The following is a 24,970-nucleotide window of genomic DNA, read 5'->3' as shown; positions in this document are numbered from 1 at the left end:
TTTCGACAGGGCTATTGATAACAATTATGACAATGTATCGCTGCATATAAGTCCCTCTCCACATGCCTAATGGACACTAATAAAGCGTCGCTAATGAAGTACCCGCTCCTTGGTCGGAGTGGAGTGCCGTTCCCCTTGGCTTCATATGCAATTCTACACCACTCGGAGGCTGTGAGTGTTAACTGGAATCCTTCTGTGCTTGAGTCATGGTGGCGGTGGTGTAATGTCCTGGCTAGGAGCGGCGTGTCCGTCAGTCAGTCAGTCAACTAGCTTCCAACCGTGTCGCCCCTGACATAGTCCACAATCTTCACGGGGCAAGTTAGACCTTTGAGGGAACATATTCGTCTTCGGGTGTTGCTATAAACACAGCTGTGGCAACGAGGACAAACCTCCTTCAACTTGCCGAAAATCCAACGACGATTGCTGCTAGGAATGTGTTGAGATGAACTTCTTCCTGGATCTGCACGTAACGGGGTGAACTTTTTATTCAAGTGTCTGGAAGGTTTAAAATATGGATTGTGCATCTTACAAGGGGCGTCAGACAAGTTCCAGGATTGGTGCCTTGAAAGAACTCCAAAATAAAAATGTTCCACATTGAAGCAAACAGACTTTGCCAACCTTCTCCGCCACGCCTTGGAAGGATTCTTCAAACGAAAAGATTATCTTTAGAGCTATTCCGGCAATCGCAGCGTCCTGATGATTGTCGGAAAGGGAAAATCGACTCAAATCAATTGGCTGGCGAAAGATCCCAGGTGTATTACACCCTTCCAAAGCATATTTCAAGAGCCTCGCAGCGGTCGGTGCGAATGGCTCAGAGTGCCGTGCGGCGGCTCGGAATGCAGTTGAGGCGTTGCGGGAGCAGGCAGGAGAGCTTAATCCTGTTAAGAACCCAGCTGTGTCTGACGTCAATCTCATCCAGCCATTAACGAGAGGTCAGGAGATTCTATTTGGGCGGGGAGGGAACTTGAAAGGACTGTAGACACCGCTGTGTCACACAGAGGAAGAAAATGACATTTTAACGAGAATCATGGCTAATTTGTTCATTGCCGTTTTTTTTTTTTCTTTTCTTCTTCTATTCCCCTCTCTCAGACTGCGAGCATCTGATCCGCAGGATGTTAGTCCTGGATCCGTCAAAGCGTCTGTCCGTAGCGCAGATCAAAGAGCACAAGTGGATGGCGCTGGATGTTCCGGTGCAGCGGCCCGTTCTGTACCAGCAGCCCGTCTCCGCCGAGGGCCAGACGGGCGTGGGCGAGTACAGCGAGCAGGTTGTGCGCTTGATGCACAGCCTTGGCATCGACCAGCACAAGACTGTCGAGGTAATGAGGCAGATTAGAACGTTGGACATTATTCATCACTAATCATTTAGGATGCAGTTAATATACACAAGTAAGTAGAAATCACGTAATATCTTTGAGTAGCTCTGTCACAAGATAGAAACACATGAGAGGTCTTTGATTTCCGAAAACCACATAATCACAGTACATACCACACGGCATTGCAAAATAGGACTCGGAATTTGGTAATGAAGGAATTTTGCTTCTGGCTTGTGTGCAACTGGGAAAAAAAAAAAAGGCATAACGGAGGTTATTACTGAGCCAACATGAGGGTTAGCTGAAGTGTTGCTAGAGGAGCAGACACTTAGGAGTGCTGGAGAACTATAATACTCCAAAAAGTGAGTGTTTCACACCCACTTAAGTTTTGGTCGCTTCTTATAGCAAAGTTGACTTTTTTTTGTTTGCAAATGAAGGTGAAGTCAATCCAATAATATGCCATATTCAATGTCAGGTGACATTTCAGGATTAACCTGATAGAGGCGTTTTAACCAGTGAAGATATCTTGATCAAGTGATGCCATCGTGTCTGTGCTCCAGTCTCTGCAGAACAAAAGCTACAACCACTTTGCTGCCATCTACTACCTGCTGGTAGAGCGGCTCAAGGCCCACCGCTGCAGCTTCCCCGTGGAGCAGAGGCTGGATGCACGTCAGCGGCGGCCCAGCACCATCGCCGAGCAGACGGTCGCCAAGGTAGCTCGTGAATAATCCATAGCCCGCGTCCTCGCTCGCCGCCATGATCAAAGTGCTCTTATTCACACCTGCATCCACTGACCGCAATCATTTCTTTTCTCCAACTGTTCTTCCTCTCAGCCTTGATCTTTATCGCTCGCTTACGCATTCTTTTCTCGTCGTACCCCCCCCCCCCAGTTTAATTGCTCGTACCGTTCGAAAACGGCAGCATCTCCGTTTGTCGCATGGCCGTGCTCGGAGAGTCAACAGCTGCGATTTCGAGAAAGACTCAAGTCTTTCTCTTCTCTCCGCAGTCGACGAGCGGTTCAGCCCAGGTGGGCTTGCTCCCGCAGGGGGTCCGTCTGCTGCGATCCCCCGCCGTTTCCCAAGCCGCCTCCGACGCGTTTACCTTCACCCAGCCCACGTGCGCCCTGGAGCAGAACTTCATGTCTGAGGATGTCAACACGCCCAAAGTAGGTCCAGTGAGCAGCGGCAAATTCAGTTGGCTGAGACACGTGCGTCTTTGGAACTCCCGTGTTTGCGTGCATGTTCTCTAACCTCATATGACGGCCGATCGGCTTTGGTTCTGGAAAATGCAGTTATTACAGTCATTATCGTGCTGCCAAAGAATGTCCAGAAACATTATCCTGATGCGCTCTGACAGTGATTCGTTTTGATAAGCTCACTCGTTGTGAGTCACAAGTGTGTGTGTGTGCGCGCACGTCATGCTCCTTTGAGGGCTCCAGCATTTGCTTGCTTCGTCAACCTGCCAGAGTTCAGATGACTCGTCCTCTTATGTAAGCTCCAAGCTAGTGTGCGCATCAGACAGGACAGCGACCTGTCCTCCATATGCCTAAGACTCACACAGACTCAAAACACACTTTTTTTTTTCCTGTTTATCTGTGCCAACTAGCGACCTTCTTCCTACTGGCCTGATGCGAGTTGGCAGATGATTAAGAGTCCCACCGCCGCGCACACATGTAGTTTTCATTTAGCGGTCCCCAAAATGTACTTTGCAGAACCCCCTCAACCAGTGGCTCCAACCAAATGTGATGTGTGTGTGTGTGTGCTAAGCAGAGCAGTGCAGGGAAACGGGCGCGCGCGTGTGTGTCTGCGTGAATGGAGCCCGGTTATGTAAGCAGTCCTGCGATGATGTGACTGACTAAATGTGTTTCCGAGCGAACACGCATGGACGTGAAGCCGCAGCGCTCAACCACTAAAGTGAATACTTAAGTTTTTCCGAGCCGTTAACTCAAATGCCTTTTTTTTTTAATTTTATTTCCTTTACTTTTAATTGTTACTCTACTTTTTCTCGTCGTTTGTGTCTCAAGTGACGGTTTCTCGTTGTGTTATTGTGTGCGCGCGTGCGCGGCTGTTGAGTAACTGCATTCCGATCCAGTGCACTAGTGAAAGCAGATGGAGAACTTGGGCAAAGTTGCTGTCTCCATACCGACAGCAGGCTGTTATTGCAACAAGTCATTTGCATGCTTTGGCAGTGAAAACACAATTGCTGCCCCAAAGTGGGCAATAAGAATGCAAACAAATGTATCTTCTGCATCTCTTTAAAGGTAAACGGCTGCATGCTGGACCCCCTGCCTCCCATCACTGTACTCCGCAAGTCCTCCACCTCGTCTCCTAGCAACATGATGGAGATGTCGATTGACGAGGGTATCGAGACCGAAGAGCCCGACGCCGAGGAGGACGCGCCCCACATGTCTTTGGCCTATCTGGCCGCTCGTTTCGGCCAGAGGCGACACACCCTCTCTGAGGTCACCAACCAGCCGGGAACGTCAAACCAGGGTACGATGCCTTCAGGTCTTATGTGTGTTGTTTTTTTTGTGTTTTTTTTCTCCTCGAGTCTTAAAAGCCTTTTCCACCAGGTAAAATGTTCACCTTGGGCCACAACCCTTCCACGGGCAGCGTGGACTCTGACATGGGCTACGACATGGGCTCCATGCACAGCGACCTCGGCCTGCTCGAGGACCCCCCGTCGCTCAACGAAGTGGTGCTGGCCAACAGCACGGCCCCCCGCGTGCCCCCAACGTCCTTCCTGAGCACTCGGCCGGCCAACCCCGCAATGGCCGCCTTGACCTCACAGCACAGGGACACCCACAACCGTTCGCCCATCAGCTTCAGAGAAGGACGCCGCGCCTCTGACACCTCACTCACACAAGGTCAGGAGCCCACTCACGCTTATCAGTGCGATTCAACATGCGTGCAACTCAAGTTCAGATAGATTGAGCCAGCTCGCCCTGACAGATCCCGTATGACCGGCAAAGTCACCGGCGCGGAAGGAGACGAGCGTGACTGCGAGAATAAATAAGTGTCAGATCATGTCTCTTTGGATGCTGTCATGAGGTGCCGCTCTGGGGGGGGGGGGGGGGGGGGAGTTTGACATGCATCAGAGCACACAATCATAACACGCCGGCTGCAGCTGCTCTTTCACACCCTTACCTGCACATACACTCATGTGAATATAGATTCCAGATTACAAAGTGCCTCATTTTCACAGTCGTTCACGCTCTCTCCCTCTTTCTTGCCCTCCCTCCATATCACCTCTTCTACTCGGGCCCGCCGATGACTGATTCATGAATCACCGACTGATTTTAGAAAGTTTCAGCCCACACATGTCGCCATCTTACCATTTCTCCCGCCACCCGTTTCGCCCCGCTTGTCTTGCTTTTCCTTGAGACATCACTGTAGACGGCTTGTTACCAGATTGTGATGGCGTTCGGTCGAGGGGCAGACCTTTCAAGACCAAATATGGATCGGCACAAAATCATACAGCTTGAGAGATATTCAGCTACTGCTCTTGCCCTGTCTAGATCAGTATCAATGTTTAATTACATCGCACCGTGCTCGATCCTGCCATAAAAACAGCAATAAAAATCTTGATGGGGGGGGGGGGGTAATCAAGAAGGGATTTCTGAACACTCTCTCTGCCATTCCATATACTGCCTCCCTGATCTTGGCCCACACGTTATAAAACTCACACGCTCTTCTGCCGAGCCGAAAGGATAATTACAGCTTGAAAACATTTGTTTCTCCGGCTCCTCATTGACAGCATGCAATGTGTGCGCTCCCGTTTGCTGTTTGTGTGACTTGTTTCTCTCACTCACTCACTCACTCGCCCGCTCGCTCGTTTTCATTTTAAATCCTCTTTGGGGAGAGAGAGTCGATGCGGCGAATTCTTTTGCGTCAGACTGCTGACTTGGGTTAGAAATAACTCCCACCAGCACAGTGAGTCAGGACATATCGTACACAGCCATTCCTCGTCACCACTGGATGGCTCTTATCAGGCTCACGCAGTGTCATATGTGCGCACACACCAACACACCCACTACGATTCAGTGACGCGTGTGGAAGGAGATGTGTCAGAAAAGAGATAATAAAATCTGACATTCAACATTCTTAATATTCGCACAGGTCTGGTTGCCTTTCGACAACATCTCCAGAACCTGGCGAGGACCAAAGGAATCTTGGAGCTGAACAAAGTCCAGATGCTGGTGGAGCAGATGGGCTCGGATGAAATGACAGCCATGGCACCCCCGGCAGCCCAGTACCACTTGCACAACCTCCTGGAGGTCAGTCGCACTCGAGAATCCGGACATAAACACACACACATGGCAGACTCATTGCTTGGCAGTTCATCCACTATCCTCACCCCATTTTGGGCAGGGGGAGAAAAAAAAGACAGTCACTGGGGTTGTTGTGTAACCCCGAGAGAGCTGGCCAGCCGAGGCTTGTTTACCGTGTCTCGTCCCCTTGGGGCCCGCAGCCTGGGCCAAAGTGAATGCCGCCATTGTCAAAGGCTGTCAGACTTAGCCATAGCAGAGACTGGCCGTTCAATAAGCCCAAATCACAAGCCCGCTGAATGAGACACACTGTACGGGAACAGGAGTTTTCCAGTAAGTCTAAACACACAATTAATAGGCAAAAGTGACAAGATCTGTTTGTTCCCGTTCTTTCATAATGCAATAACAAGCAATGCGACCCATCATACTTTTAATATGCCGCTAGTATGTAATCCCCATGGAACATGCCATTTAGTGAAAAGGCATCTGGCAACACAAAGGCATTTTGGCAGCCATACCGTACGGATAAGCCACTTAGACAGAGCCACGAAGCACCCAGGAGCACACGGCGGCAGTGTTAAAGTGTGTCCTTGACTTTATGGTATTGCGTGGAGTCGTGGACATCCTGTTTGTGACTTGTCAATGTTTGTGTTGGAAGACCGAGGCAACCAAGCAACAGGAAGGCCCCACTTTGTACCAAGGTGGGCCGCAGCCACCCCTCCTGTCCCGGAGGCAGAGTTTGGAGACGCAGTACCTCACCCATCGTCTGCAGGTACGCTCCGACGGGACACGGCACACCTCCGTTACGTATTCAATCGGGCTGAACTAGTTGAACTCATTTCTTCAGTGTTGACATTTTGAAGGATCTTAAATTTGGCTAGCACATTTTGTTTGCAACTCGAGACAGAAATGGGCTCATATTGCAAAACTTTTTTGTAACTCATCCAACACCTGACGTTCATCGAGCTGAACCCCATCTTGTGTTTCTTGTGTCCATTAGACGGGCGTTTTGGCAAACAGTCCTGCAAGCTGTCAGATGTACTGTAAGGAGTCCCCCCGAAGTTTAGAACAACAGCTACAAGAACACCGGTAAGTCATCGCTCCAAATTGTCTCATTGCTAACCAAAATGGCTGCACTTATTGATATAACGGGCACCCCTGGAGATTGTTTGATCAAGTTCTGATTTTGACAGCCAACGCACAAGTACGTCTAATTCGGCCGTGTCGTCCTAACAGACTGAACCAGAAGCGGATGTACCTTCAGCAGTCGCAGGGTATAGGCCTGCCCGTCTACTTCAATCAGATGCAGATTGCCGAAGGCTCCTATCCAGCGGCCGGTGCACCTCTGGACCCGACAGCCTCCCAGAACTCCCCACAGGTCTCCCCGATGTCGGCCGGCGGCCCCCAGCCTCAATCGCAGCCGCAAGCCTCGCCGCCTTACAGCCACCCCCACAGCCTGAGCCCCCTTCTGGAACCGGGGGAAGGCCCTCTTTATGACCCCTACATGAGCCACCACCACTACGCCCAGCACATGCTCCCTGTCCCTCACCTTCAACACCACCCCTTGCAACCTCTCCACCATCAGCACTTCCCCCACCACCACCACCAATCGCCTCATGAAACCTCAGCCAGCAGCCTCGGTTTCTGCTACCCTGTAGAGCAGCAGGCCTGCTGCCCCTCGGCCGAAGCCCTGCCCCCAGGCCAGTATGAGTTCCCGCTAGACCTAGGGCTGCTCCCCCCTCCCATCATAGGAGAGGCGGAGAGGCCCGGGGCGGAGGCCTCATGTGACCCGCGCCAGCGCGAGGGTCTGGTCCTGCCCGAGCTGCAGAGCCCGCTCCTGGACAGTGAAATGATGGAGACGGTGGACTCCCAGCACGGCTTTGTGCTAGTCAATTGAAGACTCTGGTGCAAGGGGCCGGTTTGAAGCAGTATTAAGCACAGAGATCCCGAAGGGCAGAGAGATTTGGAGACACGGGCGTAGCAGCGGGGAAAGCGCAGATTTTCGTACAACCAACAAAAACTGAATTTCTTACTTGGGATGAACCTCGGAGAACCTTTCGTACCAAAATCCCTCCCTTAGCTGACCTCCTTTCCCTCCTCCTCCTCCCCACCTGTCGAGCGAGACAGTGCGGCGGGAACTCGTGTGGATGTCACGTCGCCGTGGCGAGGCTGCTCCAGCGGCAGCCCTCGTGAGACGACGACCATCATGTGCAGCGTTTCACACGGAAATGGCTTGGGAAGTGAGCGCTTTTTGGACTGGGTGGCAAGCAAAAGCACAAAATGGCTGCCAGGACCGCAGGTTGTTTGAGCACTTCTTTGACATCTAGCTTAAGGTCCATGTGCTTCGATGCTCATTGTCCTTACCGGTATGGCAATTTTCAAGCTGCGTGAGCATTATTCTGGAGATAAAGAACCGGTAATGTGAGTTCAGTGTACACCACGTTTGAAGATAATTGTTGAAAACATGCAAGTTTGCACCATTTAAAATTGTCCTGATATTTTGGAGAGGGTGCGGTTAGAAGTTGAAATTTGAGCACTCGCCATAAAGCTGCTAGAGAATTTATTTGCAGTGCTGTAGAGTCATCACTAGTTGGATAAATAAACGAGTCAAGCCGACGAGTGAAAACAAAGAGCGTACAAACGAGCACTTGGACCTTAAACTGGGCTTGCAGGAAGTGCTCAAAAGGCTCGCCATAGGCAGCGTTGTTTTTCTGCTAAAATAAGACACCTTGACAACAATCGCAAGTCGTCGTTTTAGCGGAGAGAAGAGACAACGGCCCTCGTTTATCACAAAGCACAAATTCAGGTGTCACTTTGCACTCTGGTGGGTTGGACCGTAGCGGGTGGGCGGGCTCCGTATTGACCACTCGCAACACTAACAATAGAGGCACGCAGTATTTTGACAGGAGCACTCACCAAGTGGATGACTACACAACACAACAACACATTTCCTCACTCTCCAGTTTTTTTTTGTTTTTTTTTGACAACTACTGAACTAACACTACTGAAAGGCTTCTCCACCTTCTATCCTGAGGAGCGCTTGATTTGTGGCTGGTGGTAAACGAGGGCTCCCGTAGTTGAATGTTTGGTGACAACAATTTATTATTCTACCTTTTTGTGGCAATACTGAAGCAATATTAATCTTCGATGGTGATCATGCGCCTAAGCTGCGCGGCTCACCCTGATCTGATTCGTCACGCGGAACTGTTGACATCAGCAGGAGTGTTTTTTTGTTTTGTTTTGTTTTGCACAAGTCGGCGAGAATGTCACGTGACTGAAAAGGACGAGCTTTTTCGTGAACGAATGTAATGGATGACGCCACACGTGACCACTTTTGGGGCGAACGGCAAAAATGGCGTCGAGACGAGAGACTTTTTTTTTTTTTGCATTATTTTATTCTTTAGTTTTAGCAGCACTCAGACTGTGATGAATACAGTTGAAGTATCTTTCCGACAAGTGACATTTTGTGTGAGTGTGTGTATGTGTGGTCAAATCAAATTGAAAATTAATTCTTTGGCGAAGTGAGGTGTCTGATAAAGTACACCGACCGTAGCAACAATGGCAGACTTGGAGGTCAAATCCACCATTCAGACCTTTCACGTACTTATCAATAGCAATAGACATCACTTATTCACCAAGGACTATTGGAGCCAAGCTAAAAAGTAAAAACAAAAAATAAATTTGAATACACAAGTCAAGTGATCTTATGAAAACTTCTCTCACCAAATGACATTTTCTGTGAAAATTGCCACGTTTCTTGTAATGTTACAATTTGCACATGCACCAATTGGAATTACAACATTGATGACTATCTGATGAAATGACGACAATTGTCATGCTACAATTTTGTTACAGTTTCAACTTGGTCACATTCTCTCAAAATGATTGTCCTCGTAAGATTACAATTTAAACATTCGCTTCTAAAGGTCACAACTTCATCTTATTACAACTATTCTCGTTAAACGAGGACTTTTTTCCTCTGAAAATAATGACTACTGTTAGAATGTTACATTTTTTTCATTCAAGCATTACCAATTGAACTAATGTCGTCACATTCCGACTTTTTTCCCTTGCCGGATTACAATTTGATATTCACTCAATGAATTGTAACTTCATTGCAGTGACTTTTCCCTCCGATTTCGATGTTATTGTTTTGAAATTACATTTTTAGATTGGCCCTAATATTCATTGGTACTTACAGCAAATAGGCCCTGTATATCTTTTCTTTTCACGTTTCATGAATTGTGAGTTTATATCGATTTACAGTCAGTCCCATTTTGTCACCTCACGTCGCCATCGTGACAGTAAAAATTAGTAACGGCAGCAATAATAATAGACCCACGATGCATTGCAGCCATAAGTGACAGAAAAAGGTGTGCAAAGAACTCAAATATTGTATCCATATTTTCAGGTAGCTCAGGTTTACTGGACAGAAATGTATTACTACCGCTGTAGGACATCAACTCATATTTGTCTGAAAAAGTGTACAAATTAGCGTTAAATACAGCGAGCTGGTAGTGTTTGTATTCTGTGTGCCTTTTACTTTCCACATTTCAATTTATCGATGATTTATTCATGATTAGCTTTTGTTATTTGTCATCCCCCCTCCCCCCCACTCAAATGAGTACAAACCCATTTTTACAGAGGTACAAAAACCAAAGTCCCGCAAAGGTTTTGCCAGTATGAGCCGCCATCTTTGTGACTTTAAACAATGTTCTTTTTTAAAAAAATAACACAAAAAAAAACTGTTGGCTCGGTGGCCGCACGTGTCAAAAGTATTCTAGCAATATATTTGTGTATAGGGTGAAGACTGAAATAATCGGGAGAGTAGTATTGGATACAATACATTTATTTCACACACACATACGCCCCCCCCCACCCACTCGACTACCTGCGAATGGAACACAACAACGTGAAATAGACTTTTCTATATTTCCCCTCATTGTTGTCGACCACACATAAGCTAATTTGCTGTTGAGATTAAAAAAGGGTTATTGAACAGCTAAGTGCCGCCTTGTCTTCTTTTGGCTACAACTCCACTCAAAAAGAATACAATAGTGCTCTGAAACTGTCTTAACATACACGCAACTTTTTTTTTCCAAAAACTCTAGGAAGCAAAACAAAGGAGAGCTGCATGACTCAGCAGAAATGACCTCACCTGACCATCAGTACAGATTTTTCACATTTGTTCAATGTTTTCAGCAATGACTGCGTGAACCAACTCAACCCAACACAATCCCATTACTCATCAGTTATTGGTTTTCTTTTTTGGTATGTACTGTGGATATAAAAGTATACACACCCCTGTGCAAATGCTCAATCGATTATTTCAAAAATATTTTCCACATGCAATGTTACTGTTAAGACATTGAAAAAATATCTGGAAGTGTGTTGCAAAAGTGTGCACACCCTTGTAATTAGGATGAAATTTGTGTCCAGAATTAACCAATCATATTGAAACCCAAAATAAACCTCAAATAAAGTTCAGATGTTACCGTAGGCATCTCATGATCTTGTGCTGACACTGTCTGTCGGCTAGCAGGAATATAAGCATTGTTTTGCAACCCTGTTATTGTAATTAGAAGAATGCTCAAGTTAGTTTTCAAATCCACTTGAACTTTATTCTGTTATAAAGGATTTCTTGAGCAATGTATGCTATTAACATAGGTGTTTGGCCACCCAATACACAGGGAAGGTGACAATGTAGCAGAGAACTCATGGGGTAGAGAACACCTAATCCCTGAGACTAGACGCAGATGAGATGGGGGACGGATCTGACCTCTTCATGGAAAAGCAAGGCGTTATGGCTTTCCAGGGAATATGATCACATCGAATGTGAAGGACACATTCGTGACCTCAGTGGACATGACAGTAAATCCTGCTCACTATTAACAATAATAATGTAGGGATTTGTGATGCTTATTACTACCATACTTGCTAAAAAAAAAAAAAGTGACCAGTTTTTAGGGGGGAAAATGACAATGTATAGCGAGGCTGGAATGTTATGTGGATATTTCCATCATAAGTCTTGCTTGCAGTGCAAAGCCGATAAGAAGAAAAGGCACAACAGTGTATTTTTCCCCCCTCAGTAAAAAACGCACACACACAGGTCAAATTTTGGTGTGATGACATCATCCGTTGCCACGACAACGGGGGAGGGGGCTTGACAACATCCAACTGCGTCTTTGCCAGCAAGATGAATGAAAAAAAAAAAGGAATCCGGATTAGAGCTGATCCGTTCATTAAAAAAAACATTAATAAGCCTTCTACCTTCTCAAGATTAACATGCATGTTGAAATGACTCAGTGCACTTTCCCTTTATACTTTGACTGGATGTGACGTAAATGACATGAATCATGAGGATTATCAATGGAACAAAGACAGGCCTCGCTGTTGAGAGCTTGCATGAAACCTACACGCTGCATGCAGGAATGCGCACAAACATGCGCGTACACGCGCGCACGCACGCCTCAAGCGCAAGCAAACACATACTGACCAGCAGATGGATGCAGTCACAAGTCACTCGACACCATTCCAGTGCCAGGATTAGGGGGAAAAAAAACCTTGTAATGAATGGTTAAAGAAAACGAATTTTAATTAATCAATCAAGCAATTAATGTTTCTTCATAAAGCACTTTTCATCCAAAATGTGTAGCTCAAAGTGCTGTACATCAGTTAAAAGCAAAAGTACACAATACCTGGAAACATAAAATGGCTCTATTATCTGTCCAGTGTCATCACACATTGGCTTTTGCTCACATTTGTCACGAAGATGAAAATGGCGGTGTACCTAATGGAGTGTCCTTGTGACGTCACAGATCAACCAGCCAATCAGAAAGTGGGGGGTTGTTTGGGTGTGGCACTTTTCACTTTCATTTAAATTTTGACCATGATTTTTCCCTAATGAAGTGGCCTGTGATTAGGTACACCTGAAAATGGCGGTGTACCTAATGGAGTGTCCTTGTGACGTCACAGATCAAACAGCCAATCAGAAAGTGGGGGGTTGTTTGGGTGTGGCACTTTTCACTTTCATTTAAATTTTGACCATGATTTTTCCCTAATGAAGTGGCCTGTGATTAGGTACACCTAAAAATGGCGGTGTACCTAATGGAGTGTCCTTGTGACGTCACAGATCCAACAGCCAATCAGAAAGTGGGGGGTTGTTTGGGTGTGGCACTTTTCACTTTTATTTAAATTTTGACCATGATTTTTCCCTAATGAAGTGGCCTGTGATTAGGTACACCTGAAAATGGCGGTGTACCTAATGGAGTGTCCTTGTGACGTCACAGATCAAACAGCCAATCAGAAAGTGGGGGGTTGTTTGGGTGTGGCACTTTTCACTTTCATTTAAATTTTGACCATGATTTTTCCCTAATGAAGTGGCCTGTGATTAGGTACACCTAAAAATGGCGGTGTACCTAATGGAGTGTCCTTGTGACGTCACAGATCAACCAGCCAATCAGAAAGTGGGGGGTTGTTTGGGTGTGGCACTTTTCACTTTCATTTAAATTTTGACCATGATTTTTCCCTAATGAAGTGGCCTGTGATTAGGTACACCTGAAAATGGCGGTGTACCTAATGGAGTGTCCTTGTGACGTCACAGATCAACCAGCCAATCAGAAAGTGGGGGGTTGTTTGGGTGTGGCACTTTTCACTTTCATTTAAATTTTGACCATGATTTTTCCCTAATGAAGTGGCCTGTGATTAGGTACACCTGAAAATGGCGGTGTACCTAATGGAGTGTCCTTGTGACGTCACAGATCAACCAGCCAATCAGAAAGTGGGGGGTTGTTTGGGTGTGGCACTTTTCACTTTCATTTAAATTTTGACCAGGATTTTTCCCTAATGAAGTGGCCTGTGATTAGGTACACCTGAAAATGGCGGTGTACCTAATGGAGTGTCCTTGTGACGTCACAGATCAAACAGCCAATCAGAAAGTGGGGGGTTGTTTGGGTGTGGCACTTTTCACTTTCATTTAAATTTTGACCATGATTTTTCCCTAATGAAGTGGCCTGTGATTAGGTACACCTGAAAATGGCGGTGTACCTAATGGAGTGTCCTTGTGACGTCACAGATCAACCAGCCAATCAGAAAGTGGGGGGTTGTTTGGGTGTGGCACTTTTCACTTTCATTTAAATTTTGACCAGGATTTTTCCCTAATGAAGTGGCCTGTGATTAGGTACACCTGAAAATGGCGGTGTACCTAATGGAGTGTCCTTGTGACGTCACAGATCAAACAGCCAATCAGAAAGTGGGGGGTTGTTTGGGTGTGGCACTTTTCACTTTCATTTAAATTTTGACCATGATTTTTCCCTAATGAAGTGGCCTGTGATTAGGTACACCTGAAAATGGCGGTGTACCTAATGGAGTGTCCTTGTGACGTCACAGATCAACCAGCCAATCAGAAAGTGGGGGGTTGTTTGGGTGTGGCACTTTTCACTTTCATTTAAATTTTGACCAGGATTTTTCCCTAATGAAGTGGCCTGTGATTAGGTACACCTGAAAATGGCGGTGTACCTAATGGAGTGTCCTTGTGACGTCACAGATCAAACAGCCAATCAGAAAGTGGGGGGTTGTTTGGGTGTGGCACTTTTCCCTTTCATTTAAATTTTGACCATGATTTTTCCCTAATGAAGTGGCCTGTGATTAGGTACACCTGAAAATGGCGGTGTACCTAATGGAGTGTCCTTGTGACGTCACAGATCAACCAGCCAATCAGAAAGTGGGGGGTTGTTTGGGTGTGGCACTTTTCACTTTCATTTAAAATTTGACCATGATTTTTCCCTAATGAAGTGGCCTGTGATTAGGTACACCTGAAAATGGCGGTGTACCTAATGGAGTGTCCTTGTGACGTCACAGATCAAACAGCCAATCAGAAAGTGGGGGGTTGTTTGGGTGTGGCACTTTTCACTTTCATTTAAATTTTGACCATGATTTTTCCCTAATAAAGTGGCCTGTGATTAGGTACACCTGAAAATGGCGGTGTTTGCTGGTTGATCTGTGACGTCACAAGGACACTCCATTAGGTACACCACCATTTTCAGGTGTACCTAATCACAGGCCACTTCATTAGGGAAAAATCATGGTCAAAATTTAAATGAAAGTGAAAAGTGCCACACCCAAACAACCCCCCACTTTCTGATTGGCTGGTTGATCTGTGACGTCACAAGGACACTCCATTAGGTACACCGCCATTTTCAGGTGTACCTAATCACAGGCCACTTCATTAGGGAAAAATCATGGTCAAAATTTAAATGAAAGTGAAAAGTGCCACACCCAAACAACCCCCCACTTTCTGATTGGCTGGTTGATCTGTGACGTCACAAGGACACTCCATTAGGTACACCGCCATTTTTAGGTGTACCTAATCACAGGCCACTTCATTAGGGAAAAATCATGGTCAAAATTTAAATGAAAGTGAAAAGTGCCACACCCAAACAACCCCCCACTTTCTGATTGGCTGTTTGATCTGTGACGTCACAAGGACACTCCATTAGGTACACCGCCATTTTCAGGTGTACCTAATCACAGGCCACTTCATTAGGGAAAAATCATGGTCAAAATTTAAATAAAAGTGAAAAGTGCCACACCCAAACAACCCCCCACTTTCTGATTGGCTGTTGGATCTGTGACGTCACAAGGACACTCCATTAGGTACACCGCCATTTTTAGCTGTACCTAATCACAGGCCACTTCATTAGGGAAAAATCATGGTCAAAATTTAAATGAAAGTGAAAAGTGCCACACCCAAACAACCCCCCACTTTCTGATTGGCTGTTTGATCTGTGACGTCACAAGGACACTCCATTAGGTACACCGCCATTTTCAGGTGTACCTAATCACAGGCCACTTCATTAGGGAAAAATCATGGTCAAAATTTAAATGAAAGTGAAAAGTGCCACACCCAAACAACCCCCCACTTTCTGATTGGCTGGTTGATCTGTGACGTCACAAGGACACTCCATTAGGTACACCGCCATTTTCAGGTGTACCTAATCACAGGCCACTTCATTAGGGAAAAATCATGGTCAAAATTTAAATGAAAGTGAAAAGTGCCACACCCAAACAACCCCCCACTTTCTGATTGGCTGGTTGATCTGTGACGTCACAAGGACACTCCATTAGGTACACCGCCATTTTCAGGTGTACCTAATCACAGGCCACTTCATTAGGGAAAAATCATGGTCAAAATTTAAATGAAAGTGAAAAGTGCCACACCCAAACAACCCCCCACTTTCTGATTGGCTGGTTGATCTGTGACGTCACACGGACACAGGTGTACCTAATCACTTTATTAGGGAAAAAGTTTAAGTGAAAGTGAAAAGTGCCACACCCGCCCTCACCCCCACTTTCTGATTGGCTGTTTCATCTGTGACGTCACTCGGACACTATTACACCCTTTATTGAAAGGCTGAAACAGATTAATAACATTGCCATTTATTCCATTGGAGAAAGGTAATTTGAGAGGCGTTTTAAGTTACAAATCATCTTAGCACTATACAGTCTATTTTATAACCCAGTCACGGAAAGCAAAATGTGAGCCATCATTTTTGACCCATGCTGGTTATTTGCCCGTAGACTAGAGAGCAACTGTCTTTATGTTTAGCTTGTGTGTACATGTGTGTGCGTGGGTTTTGCTCAACTACTTCCACTGGAAAGAAGAGTCACAGTCCTGGGAGGCAGCTTTATTGACGTCAGGACCTCTCACGGCTGTCTGCTGCCTCACTTGCTGAAAATAACAGCATCCCAATGAAAGCGAGCGGACTGGCGGCCTCGAGTGGATTCACCATTTCCTTTCCACGTAATCTCCTTTTTAATGAACATTAGGGCTCTGATTTCAGAAAAAGCTTTCACATGCGAAGAGGAAAGACGATCAATTCTCTGAGGTGCCATCCACATTCACACCTCCTCCCGTCTTCAGAAGTACATCCTCGTGCCTCCGGGCCGTTCCCCAAGGTGCTCTCACACTGGCAGAATATGCTGATGCGCACCAGACAAGTGCATCACAATGCAGCAGCAAAGGAGGAAGAAAGCTAGCTGCAGAAGTAAAGAGGAACTCAACATATAGAAGCCAAGCAGGAGTCAGCATCATTCAAACCTGAGACACAGAAGTGAAGATAAGACGCCAAACAAACTGAAAGCAGGTGGCAGGTGTACTGGCTGCTTGGTTTCAAAGCTTTCATCTCAACACTTGAGGTCAGAGTGGGTAGAATGTGAAATGAGATTGTCTGTCTGGTAATGCAGGGGTGGGCAAATGTTTGGGCTTAAGGGCCAAATTGATTTTGAAGAGTGACTTGTGCCAGGTTTGACACGTGAGTTTGCGTTAGTCGGTCAAAAGAAGTGTGACACATGAGTGTTCTTTGTTACTTTATTCAGATGAAGGTACAGTAGAACAGCATCAAGTGTGTGAAGCACTGAAAAGAACAATAAAAGCACACTGGTCATCAAATGGTGCACAAAAAGGTCTGACCCCCCCCCCCCCCAGAAAAAAACAAAAACGACTAAGTCTTTTGAAGCCTAACTTGAAAACGCTAAAGAGGCATTTTAAGTCCAGAATATTCCTTGAAGACCAACGCCTTTCATGAGCATATTAAGCCTTGGAGTGAGTTTCCATTTCGGGTGTAGAATGAACACTGACAACTCGGGAGTCAAGATGGATTCTGGGTCTTTTACAATAAGTCACCAATTAGGATAAAATATTGCATGCTATCTTTTTCGGCAAAAAACTTTTAGATTTTGTCTTTTGACAACTTTTGCCATTCTTGCACAAGGATTTGGGGAGCAACGAGTGAGGCAACTTAGTGTTTTAAAATAACATGAACCAGAATGTCACATTTTGATGTTAAAACAATGTGAAGTAAAAAAAAAAAAACATGTAAAAAGGAGGAATGTGAGAGGGGTCGCTGGGGCTCCGAGACGCCTAACTAGCGAGTAACACTTTGTCAGCATGCACCACTTGATTGACACTTGACGGTGAAGCATCTGTTTACAGCGAGGGAAGTTGGGGTAGGCGATGTGGGGGCCCAAGGAGGAAAATCAAAATTATCAGATTGGTCTATACAGTTAGCCATTGATCTTGAACATCAATAAATATCTTGTAAAAGGGTTGCGTTGAGATGCGCTGCTTCACTTATGCCAGGGCAAGACTGGAGGGAGAGCGGAAATAACCATACAACTATTAGAATGATTATCATCATCATTTGGAATAAAAATCGACAACGGAAGTTCCATAGGCTCACCGCTGATGGCCTCCTGGGCAAAGTACTTGACATCCATGTCTGTATCAGAGGCCAGCTTCTCCAGCACCGGCTTGACTTCATCCCGCAGTGTGCTGATGACACAAAATGGCGGCCGGTCAAGGGAGGGGGTGCCCACGAGCGGACGGCGAGCGCAATTTACCTGCCGTCCAGGATGGGTCCGATCTTCTGCAGGGATTTGGCTACGTTGAAGCGCACGTTGGCCACCTGGTCATTGGACATCTTGAGCACCACGGGGAGCATCTGCTTGGTGGTGATCTCCTGACCGCACGCCTCCGACAAGGCCTAGAGAGAAAATGTCAGGCGCAACTCCGAGACTGCCGAGGGCGTACCGGCGCGAGACCCACGTTGATGCAGAAGAGGGTGGTCATCCTGTGGAGGTAATTGGGGTCGTTGGCCATGCCCAGAACCTTTGGCACGATGGTGTTCTGCGCCCACTCGGCTCCGAACCTCTCCACCAGCTTCATCAGGTTACAGGTGGCGGCCTCGCGGATGGCGTACACTGCATGGCGGCGACAGCAAACGGATGTTACGCTCACCTCGATCGATAAGCGGTGACGCATGTTCATAGAAGTCTATCTCGGGGTTATCTGAGCTACGTTTTTGCTCCAACTCAAAATGGCCCTTTTTATTCTCACACAGCGAACGGGCGACACTGGCTGCTCAAAAGTGATCACCTCGCGAACCGCATGCTTTGCACTATAAATGGCCGCCTGTTGCGAATGAAAACAAAACGAGTCAAGGAAAAGAAAGCAAAACGTCAAGACCAGGGTGCGCTATTGCCCGCCCCCCGCTATTGCCCCCCCCCCCAATTCACTCTTCCAACTGCATTGCAGTAGAGGAGCCCAAATTGAAAGCAATGTATTAAAGTTGTCCAATCTGCATCCCAAATGGCAAAGGTGCTAAAATGATCACATGAAGTCAGTGAGGAAAGCATTCTGGAGAGAGCACGTCCTTTCTTATGTAACGGTAGCCTGGCCCTTACCCTAACCCCCCCCCCCCCCCAGACACACACACACACACGACATTCCAATGATGTAATGGAGCTGGCCCTTTGTCCTCAATCACACATCTCTAATTGGGGGAAAGTGGAGAGAAAGAAAGCCCTCAACACAAAAGACAATGTCCTCATGTGTAGGACATGTACAGCCTTTCCGGTGACTGCGCGTTTAGATCAACTTCACTGGAGTGGCAAAGGCAACGGCGCTGATGGACAACGTATATTTCACTATTCTCGATATATAGCAATTGTGAAGGTAAGGCTTTGAAAAAAACTGGAGCTGCACCGGTGAGTGACTTGGGCGTGGGCGAACACGTACGAGCCACGCAACGACAAACGGCAGCAAGCATCTTACCGTGGTCAATGAGCCAGGCCATACAAAGTGTGTTGAGCTTCTCGTCAAAGAACTCCACACCCTAAGCAGACAGACGCCATTCAAATCAAAGTCAACAGCAGAATATTATTATGGAGAGTTGATGACTCACCAGCTGACCGGCCAACAGGGGCATGTACTCAATGATGGCCAAGCGGACCCTCCACTTGGCGTCCTCGGCCAGCTCCACAATGGCCGGCAGGAGCGACTGGGACAGTTGACGGATGCCGATCACCTCGTTGACACAGTCCAGGTTGGAGATGATGTTCAGACGCACCTCGGGGCACTGTGAACACAAAAGGGCAAAAATGAAAAATTTTTCTTGGCTAAAATACAATTTGATGAGCCAAGTGGCCTTTTTTTTATTATTTTTAATTATGACTTCTGTTCCTGTGACACAATACAAACTTGTAGGCAACGTTATCAGAATGCCCCCCCCCCCCCTTGCATCACCTTCAATTATTGAAGTTCTGTATGCCAAAGCTGTCGAAGTTTGGACAGTAATCTAATTAGACAGTCGTGGTCTTTTTTAGCAGTGACAAGAAAGTGGGCCAACTTTAAATAGGACTGAGGAACGCAGAGGGCACAGATGACAATTTCAAATCTTTCAAAAACATTTTGTAGGATAACCAGTTTAAAATATCAGAACAAAGCTACACAAGCGTGCTACATACACTCCACTTTTTTTTTTTTTTTTTTTTTTAAACCATCAAGTCAAAGTAACCCGTGTAAAAATCATGTGATGGTCACAAAGTGGCTGTAGGCTGCGTGAGAAGTAGAAAAAGAAAGAAAAGTGCATTTCCTTTACCTCATCCTTGAGCTGAGCCAGGAAGAGAGGCAGTAAATGCTCGATGGTGTTATCCTTGCCCAGGATGGCAGAAAGGCCCATAATGACCAAGGCCAGTGCTGACTTGACATGTTGGTTGGTGTCTGAAACCAGCTCCTGGGCACACGCCACAAAACAGTTGCAACATTAGTTGGTCGTAGGTGACACAGTCGAACAAGAGTCTTGCCCCCCAAAAAATATAAGCCACATCAGTATTTAAATTTTAATGATGCAAAATGGGAACAACTTTCATGCGGTAAATAGTGCCCCCTGCTGTTTGAAAGCGGTGCAAAAAGCTGGGCCCATCCAAGCTGGTTGTTCCCTCTCAAAGTGTCGGCAAGTGCTCATAAAAAGTGAAGAGGTGGGCTGTAAAAAGAGCTTTTTGCACTCACTATCAACGGGGTCTGAAGTTCACCTGGAAATGACTTTTTTTTTTATTCATATACCTTGACGCAGGGCAGGATGTGAGTCATGATGATCTGCTCACGATTGTCCTCTGGGAGGTTCTCACAGAATTCTAAGCAGAGGAAGAACACTTAGTAAATTGTTGACGTTAAATAAGCCTTGTTATTGTAGACATAGCACGCATTCATGGACTGACCTTTGACTTTGTTAGCAGCCGCGGCACGGACCTCAGCTTCGCAGTCCTTGAGAAGGTTCTGGAACGCTGGGACCAGGTCATTCTTTGTGATTTCGGGACCCACTGCCTTTTGAAGCTAAAAAAAAAAATAAACTTTTTTTTTCATGATCCAAATAACTGTTTAGCCTTGATGTATACATCTCAAACATCACATTGACCTTTTGACTACTCAGGCCCAAGTAATATGGATTTTTTGGGGCGAATGCCGATTCTGACAAAAAAATAAATAAAATTCGATTACTTTTATGATTTAAGTATTACGATACTTTATCTTCAACGATTGGAGATCCCGCTCAGCATCTATCAGAACGGCATGGACGAAGCGTAATCTCATAACAGGCACTTAGGCACAGTGGCAATCAATGTCAGCAGGAAAAAAAACGGCTTATTCTGCAATTCAACAAGGTCCGCCTCATTTAAATTCACAGCAAGAGGAGTCTGTCTGAACAGCACAGCTGAATTCCACAATGGAGCCCATCCATCTCCTCTGCAGCTTTGCAGATAATGATTCCGTTGATGTGCAATCCCATGTCAAGCTCACCTCGGAGAACTTGTCGGCAACCATGTAGCGGACCCTCCAGGACTTGTCCTCGGCGGCCTGTCGCAGGGTGGGCATCACCAGGGTCTCCAGGTCCTCCTGAGGCAGCAACGTGGCAATGCTGACGCAAGCCTCCACGGCCAGAAGCCGCACAGAGTCCTGAGGGAGCAAAGTGAAGCCACGAGTTTGGCAGCCGCAAGCGTCAAGTGATTACTTTGGCAACACTTTGTAAAACTAAACATTGAGGGAGGTGCATCAGCAATGTGAAGTTTGTAGTTCCTCTTCATCCCTTTTGTTTTGGAACCAACCTGCTCGTCGGAGGCCAGAGCCGTGAAGAGGGAGATGATGTCGCTTCGAACATAATCCAACTCCAACACTCGGGCAAACTCGCCCAATTTTGAAGCAGCGGCGCGACGGACCATGGGAGTGTCGTCCGAACACAAGGTGCGGAAATGCCTAAAAGTAACCGCATACAAGTTTTGTTATGCATCACCTTGGAATATAAATATCAGCTTGTGGAAGAACTTACTGGCGAATCTCCGCCTTGACCGTGCTGGAGACGCGTGGATAACAGACACTGAAGAGCCCGCAGGCCGAGGTACGAGAGGTGAACCAGTCACCGCAGGACAGACGTTTGACCAAGGGCTCAAAATGGACCTCCAGGTCTACCGGAGAATGCTCCTGGGAGATCTTGCGCAGGGACTCCACTGCTTTGTCGCGGACCACAGTCTCCTCCACTGTGGCTAGGCTTTCCAGAGGAGGCTGCCAGTCAGGGTAAGGAGGGCAGTGGTAAACCACATATTGGGACAAGTTGATAGATTATAAGAAGGCATGAGACGTACCAGGAGACAGTGGACGTATTCGGGGCCTCCCACCAACATGGTAAAATTACCAAGCTGCTCAGCCAGAGCCAAAAGCACCTCATCTTCATCGTAGATGGTGTCTGCCACAGGAAGAGGTCAGCGGTTCAACCAAAGTCAGGATACACAAATATTCTTGACAGCGTGTGACACCATTGTTAAAACATTACCGCTAAGTCATAATGTGGTTTAATTGGCACCGGTGAGTTAAATTGCTTACCTGTGAGGAAAGGAAGCAGTTCAGTACGGGTCCGCTCCACACCGAGAGCCAGTGCAATAGTGGACAGCTTCTTGATGCTGTTCAGTCGCAACTGTTGAGCAATAGAAAGAGAATTAGTGACAGGGAAGTATGTTGATGCCAGATTCAACGCGTTCGTCAGCCCTCACCAACGGGAATTTTCTCATGACAACTATTACCTGAAAAGGGCAGGACCCAAATGTGGGTCAATATCATTGTAAACTCAGAACATTAACGCTTCAAAATGGCGTTTGTGATTTTATTTTAAAAAGACACACACACACACCAAAGACAATATTGTGTATAACGTTTGGTAAAAACAGTAAAGGACATTTTAGAGGGGGTGTCTATGGTTTGCGGCAGGTCTGATCGAAAAAATTCCGCGCATATCGAGGGTTGACTGACTGGATTTAAAAAAAATGATCAGTGCTGTTGCTATCGTTTTATTAACCAGCTGGCGCTGACTAACACCAGCAGAGACGAAAATCAAAACATTACAACTTATTGTGTATGAGTTTAGAACATGATAGAAAAACCAAAGAATCGCGCTGAAAACCAAAGGCTCCTGTCAAAACCATCGATACGGCAAGACGTCAGCGACTAGCCCGATGACTAGAGACTAATGCCTCTGATTCCTTCAAGTAACAGCCGAAGATCAACTAGTAGTGAATAGTACACATACTATTGGTGAATACTGTCAGCATTAAGCACACTTGCTATGACAAACGAGCGCTGAACGAGTCAAGGGTGCGCCCCGGTTGACAATGCTAGATAGGCCCCGCTAACCATCTTCGCTAGTTAGCAATGCTAGCCAGATAGCAACCGGCGATGAAAATGTCACAGGGGCCGACTCAAGGTTCCAGCGGATTATTAACTTCGAGGTAAAAAGAAGCTTTCGTCACCCACCTGAACATCTTCATTCCGCAGTTCGTCAATAAGAACGGCGATAGGGTAGAGAGAATCGTCTCCATCGGCTCCTGCCATTTTGGATTGTACGGCGACGAAACGAATGGCGCTACTGTGGCCGACTACGGGGTTTCCGGCCCAGTTATAAAAGGGAGCCAATTCGCCTCCACAGACGTTTGTTTTGTTATCAATTCAAACCGATGACGTATTAAAAAGCACGTTGACGAATAAGCAACACTGTGTTTAGAATGCAAATAAAGCAGTCTCTGTGTAAATACAATCACGTCATTAAAAAAAATTCAAACTGTGTCAAACTAGATAATTATATAAAAGAGGGGATCCATACCCCAGGTTATTTTTAACTGGTCTGGATTTATTCATGTATGTTTATAAATCTATTTTGTTTTGGCTGCTCTCATTAAAAACGTTACAATTATAAATATAAACAATATATATCTGGGTCAACCGGAAATGTTTATTGTGTTTCCGGTGTCAGTGTGGCGAGCCTTGCCAAGATGGCGTCTCAACAACAAGCCGCTTCTCTCCAGCAGCAACAACAGCAGCAGCAGCAGTTGAATCAACAGCAAGACTTCGACCCGGTGCATAGATTTAAAATGCTCATCCCGCAGTTGAAAGAAAGTCTTCAGGTAATAAAACCGAAAAGCCCATTGTAGGATGCCCCCCACATGCGGCGCGGCATAAAGTTGAGTGATGCTTTGTGTTCATCTCACAGAACCTAATGAAGATCGCGTCGCTCAACTTGACCCACAACACAATCATCGATAACGGAGTGTACGAACCCTCGCCCACCACTTTTTTTAATTCATAAAACTATACTATACAACGATAAAGTACATTTAGGATGATGGCATAATAGTTTATTAAAATCTTCCCGCTTGTGCTTTAGTACAAGCAACGACACTGCTGTTCAGCGCTTTGACAAAAGCTTGGAGGAGTTCTACGCGCTTTGTGATCAGCTGGAGCTGTGTTTGGTGAGACTTCAAGACTTTCACATAAGATGTGCTTACCGTCTTCTAAGCTGTATCTTGCTCTATACACAGAGGCTGGCGTACGAATGCCTCTCGCAGAGCATCGACAGCGCCAAACATTCGCCCAACTTGGTCCCCACCGCCACCAAACCTGACACGGTGCAGACTGAGTCCATGTCCTACGCCCAGTACCTTGGCATGATCAAGTCCCAGATCTCGTGTGCCAAGGACATCCACAATGCTCTGCTGGAGTGTTCCAAAAAGATCGCAGGAATGGGTCAGCCTCCAGGAATTATGTAGATCTCGCTTGGACTCCTTTTCTCTTATTTTTTGATTTCTTGCTGTTTTTTGTACCACCTCCAACAGAGGAGTAATGCTTTGGGTCATTTTTTTGGGGGGGGGAACGTGGTCCTACAAGATTGTAAACAAAACCTCACGTCCTGAAATTTAAATTGATGCTGATGGCAATTACACTTTATCAAACAAGTATTCTTACGTTGTGTTCCATTATGGCCAGCAGGGGGTGCCAGATGTGCACTTATCTACCGTTGTACAGTATTTGACTACTAAAACATTTGTGTTGAAATCATGATGTAAATCTGCAGTGATCAATAAACCTACACATTTATAAGATTTTTCCCTATTTGGGATCAGTGCAGTCTGATAAAATTATTGTCTTTTTTATGATTTTGACAAATACCTGGTGTCATTTTAAATATAAGCCTGCATTTCAACAGGTGTGTGTGTGGACTTGGCATCTAAATTG

At 46.2% G+C, this 24,970-nt stretch overlaps 3 protein-coding genes across 3 annotated transcripts in view; 2 read left to right on the top strand and 1 right to left on the bottom strand.

Moving 5' to 3' along the window:
* sik2b (salt-inducible kinase 2b) overlaps positions 1 to 10,583 on the top strand; it is a 29,352-nt gene extending 18,769 nt beyond the window's left edge. Inside the window, exons 7-15 of the mRNA XM_085915684.1 lie at positions 1,090 to 1,316; positions 1,871 to 2,023; positions 2,317 to 2,475; positions 3,571 to 3,802; positions 3,883 to 4,176; positions 5,429 to 5,586; positions 6,236 to 6,349; positions 6,578 to 6,666; positions 6,814 to 10,583. Coding sequence (XP_085771810.1) covers positions 1,090 to 1,316; positions 1,871 to 2,023; positions 2,317 to 2,475; positions 3,571 to 3,802; positions 3,883 to 4,176; positions 5,429 to 5,586; positions 6,236 to 6,349; positions 6,578 to 6,666; positions 6,814 to 7,474 — 2,087 coding nt within the window. The 3' untranslated portion in view covers positions 7,475 to 10,583. The remainder of the gene's footprint in view (positions 1 to 1,089; positions 1,317 to 1,870; positions 2,024 to 2,316; positions 2,476 to 3,570; positions 3,803 to 3,882; positions 4,177 to 5,428; positions 5,587 to 6,235; positions 6,350 to 6,577; positions 6,667 to 6,813) is intronic.
* A 6,348-nt stretch (positions 10,584 to 16,931) lies between these two features.
* ppp2r1bb (protein phosphatase 2, regulatory subunit A, beta b) lies at positions 16,932 to 23,385 on the bottom strand. The gene is made up of 15 exons (XM_085916723.1): positions 23,216 to 23,385; positions 22,292 to 22,382; positions 22,054 to 22,154; positions 21,741 to 21,973; positions 21,520 to 21,667; positions 21,215 to 21,370; positions 20,635 to 20,749; positions 20,480 to 20,550; positions 20,016 to 20,150; positions 19,320 to 19,493; positions 19,190 to 19,250; positions 18,182 to 18,336; positions 17,977 to 18,119; positions 17,817 to 17,908; positions 16,932 to 17,723 (listed from the first exon to the last, which is right to left on the bottom strand). The coding sequence occupies exons 1-15, from the start codon at positions 23,291 to 23,293 to the stop codon at positions 17,704 to 17,706; spliced, it is 1,773 nt and encodes a 590-aa protein (XP_085772849.1). The 5' UTR covers positions 23,294 to 23,385; the 3' UTR covers positions 16,932 to 17,703.
* Positions 23,386 to 23,557: 172 nt separating this feature from the next.
* On the top strand, positions 23,558 to 24,873 carry med29 (mediator complex subunit 29). Its single transcript, XM_085916725.1, has 5 exons — positions 23,558 to 23,596; positions 23,712 to 23,862; positions 23,949 to 24,007; positions 24,123 to 24,207; positions 24,277 to 24,873. The coding sequence occupies exons 2-5, from the start codon at positions 23,731 to 23,733 to the stop codon at positions 24,502 to 24,504; spliced, it is 504 nt and encodes a 167-aa protein (XP_085772851.1). The 5' UTR covers positions 23,558 to 23,596; positions 23,712 to 23,730; the 3' UTR covers positions 24,505 to 24,873.
* The last annotated feature ends 97 nt before the right edge of the window (positions 24,874 to 24,970 follow it).

This window comes from Syngnathus leptorhynchus, chromosome 7 (assembly GCF_054491065.1).
Source record: "Syngnathus leptorhynchus isolate UIUO chromosome 7, UIUO_Slep, whole genome shotgun sequence".
Lineage (NCBI taxonomy): Eukaryota > Metazoa > Chordata > Actinopteri > Syngnathiformes > Syngnathidae > Syngnathus > Syngnathus leptorhynchus.
This window is presented reverse-complemented; position numbering and strand designations above follow the sequence as displayed.

What these genes read in the sequence shown, in the direction of transcription:
- med29 (XM_085916725.1), top strand. Translation starts at nt 23,731, where the DNA reads ATGGCGTCTCAACAACAAGCCGCTTCTCTCCAGCAGCAACAACAGCAG. An exon ending in ACAATCATCGATAACGGAGT is followed by an intron (nt 24,008 to 24,122) that starts GTACGAACCCTC and finishes CTTGTGCTTTAG; the next exon opens with TACAAGCAACGACACTGCTG. An exon ending in ATCAGCTGGAGCTGTGTTTG is followed by an intron (nt 24,208 to 24,276) that starts GTGAGACTTCAA and finishes CTCTATACACAG; the next exon opens with AGGCTGGCGTACGAATGCCT.
- ppp2r1bb (XM_085916723.1), bottom strand. Translation starts at nt 23,293, where the DNA reads ATGGCAGGAGCCGATGGAGACGATTCTCTCTACCCTATCGCCGTTCTT. An exon ending in CTCTGGCCTCCGACGAGCAG is followed by an intron (nt 21,371 to 21,519) that starts GTTGGTTCCAAA and finishes TTGCTCCCTCAG; the next exon opens with GACTCTGTGCGGCTTCTGGC. An exon ending in TTGCCGACAAGTTCTCCGAG is followed by an intron (nt 20,750 to 21,214) that starts GTGAGCTTGACA and finishes TTTTTTTTTTAG; the next exon opens with CTTCAAAAGGCAGTGGGTCC.